Source organism: Simochromis diagramma, unplaced genomic scaffold (assembly GCF_900408965.1).
Source record: "Simochromis diagramma unplaced genomic scaffold, fSimDia1.1 OVJJ01000517.1, whole genome shotgun sequence".
Classification (NCBI taxonomy): Eukaryota; Metazoa; Chordata; class Actinopteri; order Cichliformes; family Cichlidae; genus Simochromis; species Simochromis diagramma.
The window spans coordinates 238902-257439 of NW_024387173.1; the positions used below are offsets into that span (position 1 = coordinate 238902).

Below are 18538 nucleotides of genomic sequence, written 5' to 3' on the forward strand. Positions count from 1 at the left end.
TTTAAGCTGTTTGTTGAATCATTACTGACCTCAATTGGGGCGAGTGAGGCCTGCAGTTGTTCAGATATTGTTCTGGATTTTTGTGACCTCCTGGATGAGTCAGCAGGTACAGCCTGCTCTGCACTTTCCTGTAGAGGGCGTCTGAATTGTGAGTCCAGTCCAGTTTATTGTTCAGATAAACACCAAGGTACCTGTAGCTGTCCACAGCCTCAATGTCCATACCTTGGATGGTATTTGTGCCTGCGGAAGTCTACCACCAGCTCCGTGGTTTTACTGGTGTTTATCTGGAGGTAGTTCAGCGGGCACCAGTAAAACCACCCTAACCCTCTCCTGGAGTAATTGTGGTAGGTGGGCCAAACCTGGGAGGCTTCACCACTAATCCAAGTTTTTTTTTCATTTCTGGATAATTGCTCTCACTGTGGTTTGCTGTAGTCTCAAAGCCTTAGGAATGACTTTGTAACCATTTCCAGACTGATAGATGTCAGTGAATTTTGTTTTTCATCTGCTCTTGAGATATTTTAGATTTTGGTATGATGTGTTGATTTTTGAGAGCTTTGGTAGCCTTTCCAAACAAGTAATACTTGTTTAGTTATTTTCCAAATGTACTGTCATGAACCTTAACATTTAAAATGTTAACTGAGGCCTGTAGAGTTAAAGATGAAGCTGTTTTTGTTTGTTGTTTTGTTTTGCATTTTATCTGAGCATTGCACAGGTGGACCGTGAAGTGATTTTGCAGGAATGTCCACTCCTGCGAAGAAAGTCAACTTTTTTCCCCCACTTGTGAATAACTTTTCTCACTGTAGAATAACTGACTTCAGTTTGTTTGGAAATGCCCTTGCTATACAACCATTCCCAGACTGACGGGCAGCCACATCTTCTTTCAGATTTTCCTTGTCATGGTGTTAAAAATCCCCTGAATAACCCAAACTTACAAAACAGAAAAGAAGTGATCTGAAGAAGAACTATACTCGTGCACCACCTCTAGGCTCTGTTATCAGGTTGTCTACACATTGAGGGGGTCATTGGCCAATCACAGGCCTTTTCAGTGAAAAAGGGTTGTTATGTTATGTTTCGTTGTGGCCTTTTTGCACCGACAGATGAGGGATTTTATCTGTGTCATGACTCACTCTGTAAAGTCGCACCCAAATCACTGGTAAATAGAAGTATTTATTTATTATTTATTTGGATTCAGTTGGTCCAGTGGAAAATCTCCTGTGGAGTGGATCATGGGACATGACAGTGTCCTAAGAATCACTCAATGGGTTCCACAACCAGGTACAACCTTGCATCACTGCTGAGTGCAACACAGATACCACACATCCCTGGCTATTGTGGTTTCATTAAAGCATGGAAACTATTTTGCTAGATCAAGTTACAAAAACTAAGTTTAGCAAAATAAACAAAAAACTAAACGTTTGATTTGAGTAATATCGATTATGCTTGGTTAGGGACAGACACAAAGAGTACTTTTTCACATAGTTTTGGGTTAAATGTAACATGTTAAACAGACATTACATTTAAAGGTAATGAAAGCAGCACAATCCATGACATAGCTTAAAAACAGTTACACATACACATTTTATGCAATACTTCATTCCTACACAGCAAAATCTCCAGTGTTAAATTAACACTAGAGAGTGTCTAGATGGGTCCACACCTCTGAGTGTTAAATACAACAGTGGTGGTGGGTCTTATCACCAATGGTGATGAGACGGCTTACAGGGAGGAGGTCAGCGCCCTGACCCACTGGTGTCAAGACAACCATCTCACCCTCAACGTCGCAAAGACAAAGGAGTTGATAGTGGACTTCCGGAGGTGCAGAGAAGTACACACCCCCATCACCATCAACGGCGCTGCTGTGGAGAGAGTGAGCAGCTTCCGGTTCCTTGGTGTACATCTGGCTGAGGATCTTACGTGGTCAGTACACACAAACAAAACAGTGAAGAAGGCGCAGCAGCGCCTCTTCTTTCTCAGGAGACTGAAAAGATTTGGCACGAGCCCCCGCATCCTCAGGACCTTCTATCACTGTGCCATTGAGAGCATCCTCACTGGATGCATCACCACCTGGTATGGCAACAGCACCGCCTACAACTGCAAAGCTCTCCAGAGAGTAGTGCGGTGCTCTGAACGGATAATTGGAGGTGAGCTTCCCTCCCTCCAAGACATCTACAGGAAGCGGTGCCTGAGGAAAGCGGGGAGGATCATCAAGGACTCCAGTCACCCCAGCCATAAACTGTTCAGACTACTTCCATCAGGAAGGAGGTTCTGCAGCATCCGGTCCCGTACCAGCAGACTGAGAGACAGCTTCTTCCACCAGGCCATCAGACTGCTGAACACTTCATAGACACCTCAGCTTCACTACTGGAACTTTAACATTATGCACTCCATACTGTACAGTAATGCCACTGTTTTGCACATGTCTCAACTCTGTATATTTTATATATTTTATTTATTGTTTACTCTATTTAATTTGTAAAATATGTGTACACACACACACACACACACACACACACACACACACACGTAGAAAAATATTTAGTATACACATCCAGAAATGCATATACTATTATATATTGTACATATATTTATTAGTTTCAGATGTAGCCAGTCTTGTATTTTGCTTGTTTACATTATTGTATTTTGCACAACTCTGTTGCTTGTGAAGCTCGCACACAAGAATTTCACTCGCATGTGCTGTACCAATGTACCTGCACATGTGATGTGACAATAAAAGTGATTTGATTTGATTTGACACTGAGTGTTAAATTAACACTTTTGACAGTGTTATATGTTTAAAAGTAACCTAGTCAGTTTTGAAGATTAACAATGGCTAACACTGAGCAGTGCTGATTTTCTAACACTGGAAAATAACTCAAAATGTTAGAAATATTCCAGTGTTAGAAAACCAGCACTGCTCAGTGTTAGCCATTGTTAATCTTCAAAACTGACTAGGTCACTTTTAAACATAACACTGTCAAAAGTGTTAATTTAACACTCAGAGGTGTGGACCCATATAGACACTCTCAGAGCTCTAGTGTTAATTTAACACTGGAGATTTTGCTGTGTAAAAATAAACAAAGGACTGAAACAAAAGATTTGCCATACAATAATAATATTGATGTTAATGCGATGGAATACGATTTTGTTATCATATACAAATGCTGTTTCTGTTCATGGTTTCCATCCGCTGTCTGTTACAAAATGAAGGATTTATTTTCAGAGATTCCAGTAGTATTTAATTATTCATTTATTTGTCTGATAAAGTTGGAACCTCTGGAGCAATGTAAAAGGCAATCGTAGGAAGTTAAAATGACGTTTAATCTTATTTGGTGAGCAAATTAGCAAACATGAAACTATGGCTGTTGCATAAATAATGAATTTAAAGAAAAGGAGAATAAAATTTTTATGTAAATATAGTGGTAATATGTTTAGGTTCCAACTTTGTTTAGTTGAAAATCATTCATTATTCCTTAAACATGAATAAAAACAACATAAAATATTTAAACAACCGCGCCCCTTGACTTTTCTCCCAGATAACACCTTGCACACATCTATAACTTTTGTTCAGCTTTGCTCTTTCCTCCTTTTCCCCCTTTTTTTCTTACCACATTTTGACCCTAAAAAATGTGTTATTATGAAACTAAGCTATGATCAAACATTTGCCCTTCCCTGCGCTTTAATATCCTAACGTTACCTCCGGATTTGGCCGAAATTAAGGGCTCGGGGAGCCGCCTGCTGTCCTCGGGTAATTTCAGTGACGCTCCAGGGTGACGCGCATGTATGGGCGTCACAGGCGCTCCTGATAGTAGGAGGAGAAGTTCGGTTAGAGAAGCTCCTCAGTAATCGCACACACGGTTTAGTGTCAGGTAATCTGTTCGCCATGGCAAACCGCTATCTCTCAGTCCTGCTCGTGCTGATCCTGCTACTCCTTCCGCTGCCGCACGGTCCGGCGCGCGTGGCGGTTGCTGCGGAATACTCCAAAACCGACTTGGACTACGAGTTCGGCGACTACAGGGGGAAGTGGTGTATCGACGACCACGGCTTCGTGTACAGCATCGGAGAGGTTTACTACCCGAGCCCTACGTCGTGTCCATGCACATGCACCATCGACGGCCCAGTGTGCGTCCGACCCAAGTGTCCTCGCATCCACCCCCGCTGCACGCGGATCAGGTATAAAGCGTGCTGCCCGGTGTGCGAGGCTATGGCCAGAGTCTGTGTCTACGGAGGCAAAACATACAGGCTGCTGGAGGAGTTCAGGGTGAGAAAGAGCCAAACTTCCGAATAACTCCTCCAATCCATGCCCCAGCCACAAGTTCATAATATTACAACCCTGTTGATGTGTTCCATGCTAGTAGGGATCCTCTCTCAATCCAGATGTTTTTCCATCACCTACTTATAATAAAGTTCATAAATTATTGTTTTCTTTTTTGCCGCTCAGTAAAATAGTGTATTTTCTCTTCTTGCAGCTGCATGACACATGTAAAGCATAGAATGTTTTGTATAGCATCCTCGCTGTGTCACTGTGATGTTTTCTAAAAGTGTTCCAAAGAAATAAGCAACACGTTTACAGGAAAAAAAAATAAAGGTTTACAGGGTTTGGGGGGGGGGATTTTTGGTTTTGTTTTGTTGTTTCACAACACTTATTCAAACTAGTTCAGAATGTGCAAACTTTAGATACACAGCCCTTATATGCCTTATTTTACAGAACACAGCTGTTTTTGCCAGAATAGTTTTAATGCATGCAGTAATACTATATGTCATCATGTCACTGATACATTTTTCATTGGTAATACATAATCATGTAATGTGAAATTACCAACTCATCTAAAACCAGAGGGGGAAAAAACAAAAAAAACAGCAAGTTTGCAACATGCTTGAATAACTTTGGGATGAAAGGTGAAATGTTAAATTCTTAATTTTCAGGTCATTGAGTAAATGTCTAGAAAAAAGATTTTCCTTGTTGCAGTGATTCATTATCTCGAACTTCTGTAAACTCCTCAGACAACCAAATTCAAACCCAGACCCTTCCTGCTGTTGCAGGTTGTTTGGCCCAATTTGTTTGGAGGCTTACATGAATAAGCTAATGAAGTAACCTACAATAAATTCCATAAATACGTTTTAGATATACACTCAATTGTTACTACTTGCTAATATTGGGTTTGATCCTCTTTGGCCTTCAGAGCTGCCATAACTACTTTTGGCATTGACTCAACAAGGTGACATTCCTCAGAGGTTTTGGTCTAGACTGACATGATAACATCAGACTGTTACTCTAGATTTAAAAGCTGCACATCCATGATGCCTATCTCCTGTTCCACCACATCACAAAGGTGCTTTATTGGACAGAGCGCTGGTGAATGTGGAAGCCATTTGAGTACACTGAACCTTTTTTAATGTTCAAGAAACCATTTGAGTGGTGTGAGCTTTGTGACATGTAATGTGTAGGGAGATGTGTCCCATATGGAAAAGATATATATAAATCTTATAAAGTTTGTATCTGTCTTGTGTGAAACTTGTATGAAAAGCATATAAGAGTGAAAACAGATATAAGATCCCTTGAAAAATTATATAATGAAACTTGTATGTTTTGGATACTTCCTAAAACAATGTATGAAAGTAATGAGAAAGTGGCCACTTTCATGAGTAAATCATGTAAGCCTTATATGATTTACTCATGAAAGTGGCCATTTTCATGAGTAATCACATATAAGTTTTTACTATTTCTTTTCCATATGGGGTAGACTGTAGTCTCAAGGTGATGGACCTTGGTCAGGAACAATATTCAGATAGGTGCTGGCATTTAAATAATACTGGGCTGGTACTGGGAAATCCAAAGTGTGCAAAGAAATGATCCCCCGTACTAACACACCACCCTATTACAGAAGCATTAAACTGTTGATAGAGGGCAGGATGGGTTTGCTGCCCAGAGCGCTAGCACTTTAAAAAAAGGATGCCTTTTTTTAACATTCTGAAGGCACCAGAATGTTAAAGAAAAAGCAGCTCTAACCCTACCATTGTTACGCATCTTTATTTTGAGACCATGGAGACTATCCAAATGTTAACATGTAATAATGATGTTCACGTTACCTGTGTGTTTCAGCTGTCAAGGTGTGAGCGATGTCGCTGTGAGCCCAACAGAGAGGTGTACTGCAGCATTTCAGAGTGCCCAGCCCCACACTGCGTTAACCCCACCTATGAACCCAACCACTGCTGCCCCATATGTAAGACCGGTGAGAGTCACTCAGGTTCAAAGTGTTTCTTTCTCTTTGCCTCATAAAGATCTGCTTCAGTATCAGCTTTGCATACATTATGTTGCATAATCGTGTAAACTGGGAGAATATCATGAAAATTTAAATCCCCTTCTTGCAAACAAAAATAAACAAATATGGATTTATTCGTAACTCAAAAAGTCTTTAGAAAACACGCTAAGACTTCCTGTTTGGCAAGTGATCGTATATTAAAATGCATTCACAAGTTTCACAGTTGTTTTTCTTAAAGACTCTAGTTTCAGTGGGCAGATTTTGTTCATAATGTTATGTTACCATGAGTGCAATTTAAGCTTCCCATCGAGTGTTACACAAAATCAGCAGCCTTTGGCCTTCTACCTTATATAATGTCTCTCTTACCAAACATGATGACAGTAAAAGTGACTCCAAATCTGAGCTTGACCACAGTTTGTAGTTAAATCGAAAACCTTTGTAAATACAAAGGGTGTTGGTGTAATGATTATGAAATATCTTCAGATATGCCAAAACTGATAATTTGCTGTAAGCTTTCTCCATTAGGTCTCCCAATACCAACCAGATAGACAGCAAATAGACAGCCCCATGGATTGGCCCATTGTCACCAACAGCTGATTTACTTTTTTGAGCCAGGATCGGGTCAATATCTGATCCAAATATTGGATTGGTGCTCCCCTAGTACTTACCAAAACTTTTCAGATCGCTTCTTTTGCTCTCTGTAGTAAATGTAATCATTAAAACTAAGCTTAAATTTTTATTAAGGAATGGACGATAGCAAGAGTTATAGATTGCAGTTTTCTTAGCCGATTGACCAGTGGTTTTTTTGCTCATTCTCATTTCCTTAAAAGAACTGAAATTGACAGCATATATAAACAAACTAAACTTTTTTTTAATGCTAATGCTTTTTAAATTTCGTAAAATAAATTATTAAATTTTAGATTTTCCCTCAAACTGCAGTTACAGGATCTTCTCTTAACCCTCATCCTACTGACTTGGGTCCATGCAGACCCCAGAAAGATATTTGCTGTCATTTATCATAGGTGGGGTTTTTTAATCATTCCAAATTTTTATGACTTTGTCTTTCATTTTGTTCATAATGTTCTCCCTTGATTAGTACTGTTGTAATATATTTGGGTATTCCCCGGGACCTAACGCACTCAAAAGTACCAAATTCTGCCAAGCAGGTTTAATAAATGGCATTATTTATTGAGATATTGTTGCCCATAAAGCGTATATCAGTATTATATAGTATCAAATAGCTGGTAGGAACTTTCTATTGTTCATTTTAAAGAAAAGAAACTCAATTACTGCACATCATCTGGATGGGAAACTTTCCAGACTGGAAATTATCTGAAAATTCGAGCCTGATCTCCATGATACAACTGGGGTGTGCCCCAATCCCCAGTCTGAGCATCAATGACCCTCAATGGAGTGAGGAGTCAGTAAAACTATTCACTCACTCATCCAAATTGATGTATTCAGAATAAGAAATAACGCGTAGTCATCCACGCCCCTTCTTCTTTCGCTCCTTCCATCTTCCTTCTTCCTTTCTCCCCCCCCCCTTTTTTTATGGCGCTTTTCAAGTCATTATTATTCTCAGACCACCTGCTCACATTAATACACAAGTATTGGGGGGACAAGAAGCAAGGTGGATCTTGAATGATTGGTATGTCCGGCTATTGGATGACCCCATCTACATCCCGAACCCCTGCCCTCCACTTCTTTTCCTTTGCGGAAGCATTTTGGAGTTGGGACCATGGAGTTCTGGGCTGCCCCCAGACCTGATCAGAGGGAGTCAACCAATGTGTAAAATGCTCTTATCCTATTGAGAAATGATTCTCTGAATCCAAATTTCTCAAATATTGCAAACAGGAATTTACAGTTGACTTTGTCAAATACTTTTTCTGTATCGAGTGATACAATTAGTGTTACTTTTTTGATACTGTGAAAGCATTAAGTTAAATAGTTTATGAGTGTTTATAGATGAATGCCTTTGATGAAACCTGTCTGGTCAGGATGGATAAGTGCTGGAATTACTTTCTCAAAGCAGGATGCTAGGACCTTGCTTATATTTGTAATGTCTTTATTTACCAGAGAAAGTGGTGTATAACTAGTTGACTGAGTGAGATCTTTATTTGGTTTTAACAATAGTATTCATGGTAGGAGGAATTCTAGAGGTAATCATAAATTTATCTGTCATTCTTATAAATAGTGGGAACAAGGTTGGCCAAAAATGTTTGTAGGACCCAGCAGGGACTCCATCTGGGATTATTGGGGATTTGATTAAGAGAACAGAATAGTTCTTCTAGAGCTATAGGTTTATCGAACATCCTAACTTGGTCTTGTGTTATATGAGCCAGATCTATAGCACTAAGAAATTTGTGAATATCTTCCATATTCGAGTCATGGTCAGAAGTGTACAGATTCATGTCAAACGTCCTAAAAACATTATTTATATCTTTAAGATTATGAAATGGGTTCCCTGCTAAGTCTTTGATAACTGTAATTGTTGCTTTTTATTTATTTTGCTTAAGTAGGTTTGCCAGATATTTGCCTGATTTATTATTGCATTCAAATTTGTCATGTCTCCAACTGGCAATCTGATGGACGAGCAGAGATTTTGCCAGGGGAATGGTACTTGTCTGACTGCATTATTCTAAGTGTAAAGTTTGGTGGAGGGGTATTATGGAGTTGGGCTCAACTACTTATTTCCATTAAAAGGAACTTTTAATGCTTCATCATACCAAGATGTATTTGACAGTTTCAAGCTCCCGACTATGTAGGAATAGTTCCAACATGACTGCATACCAGTGCACAAAGCATGGTCCAAAATGACCTCGTTTCAGGCATTCGTGTAGTCAATCCAGGTTGCTCAGGTTGTCTGCCTGGTCTTAGAGTCCTGGTCTACTGCTCTATTAATAAGAAGTTGGTTCTTTGGCCCTCTGGTGTTTTTTCCCAATGCCTTTCTGAACTGTGGTTACATACTGACTAATGCACCTACTCAGCTTGGTAGCTACAATGTTGAGAGGAGCTGCCATGTGTGGGAGAGGCAGGTAATTGGCCAGTAATTTCATGATGGCGTGCCCTTGTGAGGATCCTTCATGATCAGGATTGTTCTACCCTTTGTTGGCCAGTCTAGATGAGTACCTGCTGTTAGCCGCCTCCTTTGTGCTTCCTATCATCTGTGGAGTGCCGTTAGCTTCTTCAGAGGTAGGCATGGATCATGTCTCAGTTAAAAAAATGAAAATCCTTCTGTGCTACCCTGATTTTGGCTTCCAGCTTTCTTGTCCACAAGGATCTATATCTACATATATCCTTGATCTTGTACCCTAGTACTTGTAGGATTACTACAGAAGAAGTGACTCGCATCAAGAAACCTTACCAGTGGCTGGACAAAGCCATAGAGGGTGGGGTCTATCACACAAGGCAAGTTCCCAGGCGCAGGCTGTGCAAAGATCTAGAGACAATCCAACACATAAGCGCAGGGTGCAAGATGCTAGCAGGAAGGGCATGGAACACCATAACCAAATTGCCAGCATAGTATACAGTAATATGTGTGCTAATTATGGCCTGGAAGTCCCAAAGTCAAAATGAATTTAGGGTGTTTGAGAATGATGAGCTAAGATCCTGTGAGACTTGCAGATATAGACAGACAAACTAGTGGTGGCTAACCCACTTGACATAGTAGTGGTGGACAAGCAGAGAAAGATGGCTGTAGTGATAGATGTAGCTCTACCCACTAGCTAAAAAAAATGGTAAATGGAACCACTATGCGCAGGACCCTCAAGCACTCAGGCCCATGGTAGTGGATAGAGAACCCAAGCTTGAAGGATAAAGTCTGTCTACAGGTCGAGTAGGGACATTTTTTTTTGTGAGGGAATATGAGCATCAGAAATATGAGCAAGAGACACATAGCCCACAAAATCCATGCCTGGACGTTGCCTGCATTAACAAAGTCTGTATCAGATGTTAAGGAACTAGGGCACATTGATGAGAAGTGGGCTACTGAAACAACAAAGCATAAGAAGACGAGGAATGAGAATAGGGAGCTGTTGGCATGCTACTATACTATGCTGCAATAGCAGCGGAAGGAGTTACTTGACGAGAAATATGGATTCTTTTACACCCAACAACTAGACTAACATCGAAACAACTAGTAGCTCAGTAGTCCAACATCTGGAAGAAGCAACTGCTATCACAACTATGACAAGACTCATGACGTACAACATAAATGCTACAGCAAGGGGGACCCAGGACATCAGGTCGAGTGGAGGTATCATCATCCCCTGGGTTGGGGTGAGGTTGGGTAATGCAAGAACAGTTGCAAGTTTCTTGGGTTTTTCTCTTTATCTATTGTTGTAGGGTCTACCTTACAATATAAAGCGCCTTGAGGCAACTGTTGTTGTGATTTGGCGCTATGTAAATAAAATTGAATTGAAGTTCTAATTAAACATGGACATTAAATTACTTACAAACTCAGTGCATGCTTTTATACAGCTTATCAGTGCTTTTGGAAAGACATTTTTTCATAACAGTTCTGTTTAAAATGTTGCTGTCTGAATGTTTTCCCCATTCTCAGCTGTCATTTGTTTCATCTATGTGTACATCCACTCTCCTCTGTGCTGTTATATCCCATCTCACTGACTTTATCCTCATGCGCGCGCGCACACACACACACACACACACACACACATATTTAAGCTGTTGATCCCAGTGTGCACTATAGTAAGAGCGGTCATTGTGACAGTCAGTATGTTCACCCTGGAGCTCTCAGAAGCTGCACTGGTTATGTCACCTCACACACCCTGCAGCTTATACAGTCATTCCCGTTATGTCACTCAGACTTTTATTGCTACTGGCATTAAAGTGGCTTTGAAACACTGGTGTGTGTGTGTGTGTGTGTGTGTGTGTGTGTGTGTGTGTGTGTGTGTGTGCGCGCGTGCGCGTGTGGGAGTTTGAGCTCTTTTGTAGCAGTGGGTATATTAACTTTGCTTTTATATGTTGCCTTAATTATAGAATAAATTGGACATGGAAAGCAGTTAAAAGGTTAAAAAAAAAAACCAACAGGAACATGCACATAAACATGCTTTGCTGTTGCCTTGCTCTTGGTGTCTAAAGGCAGTTGCAGTTAAGTTGAACCTTCTATTTTTAATGCTTCAGTTCTGCACAGACAGCGGGACAGATGGTTCAGTTTGTTGCGTCACTGTTTTTTTAATTTATTTCTTTCTTTCCTTACTATTGCCAAATTCCCTTATGTCAGCTGTGCTTTATTGGATGCCATCAGATCTGGCATTAGATGAACTGTACTTCCTGTGCTCCTGCTGGTTGGGGTTGGTAATTGTTTCTCAGGTAGCCGCCAAATAAAGGAACCCCATCTGTGAATGAGGAATGCAAATCAAAGGCAGGCTGTTTGCATTATTTAGTCAGTAATTACTATCCCACATAATTTGTAACTGCGATTTTGTTGTTGCTTTAATATGATATAGACCTGAGAGATATTAGAGGGCATTCATTTATCTTTTGGGAAGAGAGACTTCTTAAACTAAAATAGTAAATCAACAGTAAAACTGCTGTATGCAAGAAAATTGACATAATTTAAATGAACCAGGAAAAACAATAATTTTAACAGGTAATATTAAAATAAAATAAAAAACTATATTTAGACCTGTGTTGCAATGGAAAAAAAAAACATTTCACTGTGTGCTTGTTTGTTTTGAGCACACTAGCAAGCCATGATAATATTTTTTTAACTGAATAATTCACAAAGCATCAAGCATACAGCTAATACTGACAGTGCTGAGGTGGGTGGTTGGTGGGTTGTAGCTTGGGACTGGACCCCCATATCAAATTGGGGTTAAAGCCCTATAATAACCTACAGCCAGATTTGTCTGTAATTACAGATCTGAGACTTAAAATATGCAAGAATGGAGTTATTTATTCTTTAGGTTTATGATTATTTTTAAAAGTAAACCCTACTTGAAAACAATGAGACTAAAGGTGCGGTCCCATTAGAGAGACAGCCGGCATGTTTCACAAGCGATAACCTCGACTACAGAGGAAGGATACGCTCTTCTATGAACTCGTTCACTGTTTGATGATGGAATCGACTCTGACACAATAAAATGTTAACTGTCGTTATAGGTCCCAACTGTTTTGCTGGGAACAGGGTGATCCCAGCAGGGGAGCGTGTGAACATTGACGAGCGAACAGTATGCTACTGCACCTACCGGGATGGGACATGGCACACCCACCCCCATGCCACCTGTGAACAGCGCCCACAGCCCAGCCCAACACAGAGCACCCGCACTGAGGCCCCCAGCGACAAGGACAGCAAAGGGAAGGGAGGGAGGCCATTTATTCCCAGACTGGACGTAATACCTTGAATTTTAATTTGTTAGATAAATTTATCAGAGGCAGAGTCACTCTTGAGGTACAAATCAACTCATGAGTCTGCTAAACTTCAACTTTTAGAGCACCACATAAAATGTATTGTTCAGAATCTAGCTTAATTATCCAAATAGAACAGCTTCCCCATATGGAAAAGATATATATAAATCTTATAAAGTTTTTATCTGTCTTGTGTCTGTCTTGAAAAGCATACAAGAGTGAAAACAGATATAAGATCCCTTGAAAAATTATATAATGAAACTTGTATGTTTTGGATACTTCCTAAAACAATATATGAAAGTAATGAGAAAGTGGCCACTTTCATGAGTAAATCATATAAGTTTTCACTATTTCTTTTCCATATGGGTCGGTTCTTCTACCTGAATTCAAGATCTAAAGTTAACTTGTTGGGAAATAAAACAAATTGGTTCCCATTTCTTTCTGGGAAATGGCACATCTTAAGTCCACACAATGGGAACTTCACATAGCTTGGCCAAAATTCTGACTTGTAGTGAAGGTGGCTCCCTGGAAATTTAAACTCTTTTTCCACTACAGCATTGGGTAAGCTCTACTGTATATTTAAAAACAAAAACCCCCACTAAGCTGCTTCTGTTTGGCGTTGGTGAAATAAAAGTGAAACTGTAAAATAATCAAAGAGATGTTTAGTGTCAAGTGTAGAAATGGAGCTGGTTGGCAACACCATTGGGAAAGAAGTTATATTGACAGTAGAAACCCAAACAAGAAAATAGAATACACAACTCTGAGACAGCTTGAAACAAATGCCCAAGGAAGTGGTTAATATCCTATCTTACTCAGTCCATTACTTTAAACCTGAACTGCTGTCATACAAAATGACTGAAGAATTGACACTCTAGCCTTTTGATCAAATACAGTAAATGTAAGCTTTTTTTTCAGATGTAAAGACCAGGAATTTTTTTTGAGATACCGCACAGCCAAAGAAATTCTACTGTAAACACATGCTCATTTAATGGATTTTCTTGTCTTACTGTATTGTTGAACACTGCTGAAGACATCAAACTGTTAAATTTCACTATTAAGAAGTCATGAAGACCTACAGATTTTACAAATATCTTCAAGTAGTTCCCACAAATGCTTTTGGTGGCTGTGTTCTCTTAAACTCTGTGCTCCTACTCATTTCAAGCCATCTCAGATGCATGGGCCATTTTCCTGAAAAATAGATGATTGTCCAGGAAGTTCAGAGCAGACTGTATGCTGTGTTAATGGAGAATAATGTCCATCTAGCAAAACTTGAAACACTGAAAATATCTTGAAGAAAACTTGAGTTGCCATGGATGACACAGCATTTCTGACACACAGTAGTAATACTAGAATGACACCATCCTAAACCAGTCCAGAGTAGACCGACTGTGCCACACATTTTAAGTATGCTGAGATTTGGTTGTTTATGAAAAATAAAAAATAGCATTGAAATTTCCTTTTACATGAGATTGGATTAAAAAAAATTAAAATACACTTTTCTTATTTCTACACCTCTGTGGCAGCAGTACTAACCTATGTGTTGCCCTAGTATGTGGGAACAAAACTCTTAAGAAGCCCATTACCAAGAATAGACACGAGTATCCAATCAAAACCATTTTCTAAACCAGTAGGTAAACTTGAAGTAGCTGATAGTTTAATTGGATTCACTGGTTTAATTGAAGGCTTTATAACAATCAAAAAAAGTTGTACCTCCCAATTTTAAACTAATTTAGACGTAAAGGGGCATTTCTAGAGCAATGCTGTTTGATGAGCTGTGGTTTCTCTAACCCATCTTTGCAGCAGAAAGAATCTCTTAAACTTCAGGTTTCCCAAACTGAATGACTTTCATATCTTAAAGTAATGATGAACTGTTGTTTATTAGTTGTTATTAGCCATTAGCAAAGCCATTCTAGAAGCTTTGTCTGCTTTATCCAGTCCTAAACCAGTTTTGATCCATGTTTAGTATTACCCTCCTGTTGGAACATTCTGTTGTATCCAGCAAAACAGCCTGAGAGCATACTGCCACCACCATGCTCGATAGTCGGTATATTTGCAGAGGTTTTAAAGCATCCAAACTCCACAGTGATCCAAAACCTGTCCTACTGTACAGTGACACTGACATTATAGCAGTTTCCAAGACTCAGGCAGACTTGAGCCTTGGTTGTTCCTGAATATCCTAACCAATTTCTTCACCTGAGTGCAGGATAGGGTCTTCTTCTACAACTTGGCGATGATGACACATCCAAACAACTTGTACCTACACAAAATTGTTCAAACTGATGATCTTGGAATCTGCAGATGTTTATAAATGGCTCCAAGACACCTTCCCAAGTTGTGTAACTCTGTAATTCTCCTTTCTTAGACTTTCCAGTTGTTCTGCATATTTGTCAATTCAATGATTGTTGTCATATAACTTCCTCTATGCTGGTAAAGAGAAAGTCAATTATGATCGATAATGAGAATAGCTCTTGAAGTTGAAAGACAAAAGTGAATGTGTGTATATATTTTAGCCTGTATATATAATTTTGACCCCGTGTGGATAAGAGAAAAAAACAAAATAAATTCAAACTTGTGTACTAAATATTTTTTAAAACATTAAAGATGTATGCCCTGCAATTATTATACCAGGGGAAAAGAACAATTCAAAGAAATTGTTAAGGCTCAAAATATCAAGTATGTAAACTTCTGACCACAACTGTGCATTCTACAGCTTGATAGCTTTGCACTGTCTGCTTATTTGTCAGGCATGTTATGTCCATTGTGTCACTAACCTCTTGTATTAACACTTCCAAGTTCTTTTACTAAACCTGCAGGTACACAGGCTACATGACCACAGCTGAACGTGCACCTACACATACACAGTATTATCGGTACCTTTGTTAAGCGCCACTTTTTCACAACTGAAACTGTATGCAGACATACTGTCACAGTGAAGTGCAGGAAAATGCAATGTTTTTCTTTTCTTTGTACCTCAGACTGATTGACTTTGGAACATGGGCATGATGAAGTCATCTATGACAGAGGAAACACGCTCTATGCAGATGGTAGTGTGGCTTCCATCTGCCAAGCAGTGAGGTGCCAGGGATGTCCAAGTACAGCAGACAGAACTGAAAATGGCCGAGCAGGAAAGCACATTTATACACTAACTGAAAAAGGATGGTGTACACATACATGCCAATTCACAGGTCACCTCCACTGTATATTCAAAACTCTATTAATTAGTGATGTGCGGATCGATCCTGAAATATCGATTCCTCCGATACCAGTCATTTATGTTCTAGAATCGATTCTCACATTAAAATATCGATATTTTAGTAATTTAGGGTAAATTTGTAGTTTATCATTAACAGGAACACAGTGGAAAGAAACTATAACATTCGGATTGTCTACATTCAAAGGTACGGAGCCCCGCAGGGGACATGGGAGAAAAAAAAATTAAGACGGACTTTTGCGAGATCTCGCAATACTTTTGCGAGATCTCGCAAAAGTTTTAGCCGCATTCTTCCCGTTAGCTCGAAGCTAACGGGAGGTCGAGACCTACTACAGCCGGGAGGAACACCGCTTTCCCGGCACATCGTGCCTCGACTTCCCGGTCGGCTTCGAGCCGGCGTCCGAAGAATGCGGCTAAAAGTTTTGCGAGATTTCGCAATCTTAATCCATCTTAATTTTTTTTTTCTCCCATGTTCCCTGCGGGGCTCCGTACAAAGGAACTACTTCCTCTTCCGCCTTTCATAGTTTTTTTTTCCAAACCTTTATTTAAAGATCAGTACAATACAAAATGGAATTAAACAGTACTACAATAATGGTGTTGTACTTACAAAAGAATTGTATGCATAGATAAACAAATACAAGAACAGTATTCAGAAACAACAATATAAATATGCTAGGGGGAAAGTAACTGATCAAGCCAAAGAATAAAGTGATTGAAAGATCTTGATTTTTTCACAAACACCAATAGTTTTGATAGCTTTTAGGTTAGTGGAGTTCTTAATTGAGTTAAGATACTGTACAAGTTCAAAGGAGAATACATAAAAAGAGGGATGTCTTCCTAAACATTTGGACTTGTGAATATGAAATTTAGCCATTAAAAGTAACAAGTTAATCATATATCTGTTATCAAAGTTGAATTTTTTTTGGTTTTTGTGCAGACCAAACAAAACATATTTCAAAAACAGTACAAGTCCTTTAAATATATTTTCTGAAATAAAAACACATAAACTCTGCCAAAAATCCAAAAAAGATGTATAGTAGATTCCTTGGAAGTTTTACAAAAGCTACAGCTTCTATCAATGTCTAATTTGAATTTGCTTTGAAGATAATCTTTAGAAGGATAAATTCTGTGTATTAATTTATAAGAAATATCTTTAATTTTGTTGGTAATTAAAAACTGATTAGGGAGTTTCCAAACTTCGTTCCACATAATACCATCTGACAGCCAGTTCCAGAAAAAAATGACATATGGTAGCGTGGTTATGGTACTCTGAAATAAAGCTCTAATCGATTTATTGCTGTTTTTAGATTGCTTAGAAAAGCAAATCTTGCCAACAAAAGTATGGGAGATGCCAACGGCCTGTGGAATGAAGTGATATTAGGTTTATTCTTAAACAGCATACAAACCCCTGATGGTATTGAGCCAAATACTTTGGTATAATCATGACGAGTTATAGCTAAATTGAAATGTAAACAAAATTCTTCATAGGAGAAAAGCGTACCATTTGAATCAAATAATTGGTTGACTAAAACAATGTCATTCCTAAACCAACTATCTAAGAAGAGAGATTTTCTTTTAAATAAAACATCCTTATTATTCCAGATATAATAACTGTGTGGACTAAAGTTATGCTTGTAAATAAGAGTCCATGCTAAAAAAAAGCTTGACGATGAAAAGCAGAGATTTTTAAAGGGATTTTATCAATATCAAAATTACAAGTAAGGAAAAATTCAGTGCCACCTAACTTAGAAAACATGAACACAGGTATAGTATTCCAAATGGAAGTAGGATTAGTAATTAGATTCTTCAACCAATTTATTTTGAATGTGTTATTTAACGTGTTAAAATCCAACACATTAAGTCCTCCATTGACATAGGAGTTCATAAGAACTGTTTTTTAATGTAGTGTGTCCTATTTTTCCAGATAAAGTTGAAAAGTAACTTATCAACCTCTTTTATAAGTTTTTTTTATCAAGATGCAATGCCAATGCAGCGTATGTAAGACGAGAGATGCCTTCTGCTTTAGTTATTAATACTCTGCCTTTTAACGACAAATCTCTTAAGAGCCACTGATTCCGCCTTTCATAGTCATGTGCGAAATACGGCTGTATAAATGTCTCGCAGCCCCTTGGCGCGCGCACTCACAACAATGGCTGAGCGTAATTGTGCGGACGTATTTTACCTCCACAAACAGCTGAGACGTGGTTTGCGATACATATGGCAAAAAAGTGAGGTGTTGTGGCCATACTTGCCAACCTTGAGACCTCAGAATTAGGAAGACATTCAAAAGGGCTGTTGGGGGGGTGATAAATACATTTTACAGTGTTTATTTATCGGAGAAAATACGTTAGATGTCACCGTTATTATTGGCCGGCCCGGAAACAGCGGGGGTGTCCAAATTCAGAGGATGCTTCCACCTGAGGACCCGGCCTTCGTCGTCTAAAGAAAGCCGTCACATATACGTCACGAGCTCCCTCGGTGGAGTGAAACTCTGCCGTCTGCTCCTTGCTATCTAAAATATAACAGGGCGCTGGCGTAAACTCTCGACCGTCTCACACTTTGTTTAATTCGTTTTCTGTTTAACGTTTATTCAGCTGTGTGGGAGGGATTAATAAAGTTTAATTTAATCTAATAACTTTAATTTCAGCCAAACCGATTTACTCACGAACAAATAAAACACTGAAAAAGCCAAACAATA

General features: G+C 39.1%; 1 protein-coding gene across 2 annotated transcripts; it reads left to right on the forward strand.

The window, feature by feature from the left end:
- The first annotated feature begins 3367 nt into the window (after positions 1 to 3367).
- si:dkey-283b1.7 (von Willebrand factor C domain-containing protein 2-like) lies at positions 3368 to 12864 on the forward strand. 2 transcript variants are annotated; one of them, XM_040049231.1, is made up of 3 exons: positions 3368 to 4258; positions 6101 to 6221; positions 12384 to 12864. In XM_040049231.1, the coding sequence occupies exons 1-3, from the start codon at positions 3881 to 3883 to the stop codon at positions 12623 to 12625; spliced, it is 741 nt and encodes a 246-aa protein (XP_039905165.1). In that variant the 5' UTR covers positions 3368 to 3880; the 3' UTR covers positions 12626 to 12864. The 2 variants fall into 2 exon arrangements, with proteins under 2 accessions (XP_039905165.1, XP_039905164.1); XM_040049230.1 differs by having other exon boundaries at positions 3370 to 4258; positions 6101 to 6230.
- Positions 12865 to 18538: the final 5674 nt, after the last annotated feature.

Excerpts from the sequence above, each read along its gene's own strand:
- si:dkey-283b1.7 (XM_040049230.1), top strand. The coding sequence starts at position 3,881 with ATGGCAAACCGCTATCTCTCAGTCCTGCTCGTGCTGATCCTGCTACTC. Across the intron at positions 4,259-6,100 it reads GGCTGCTGGAGGAGTTCAGG|CTGTCAAGGTGTGAGCGATG; the intron begins GTGAGAAAGAGC and ends TGTGTGTTTCAG. Across the intron at positions 6,231-12,383 it reads CTGCCCCATATGTAAGACCG|GTCCCAACTGTTTTGCTGGG; the intron begins GTGAGAGTCACT and ends CTGTCGTTATAG.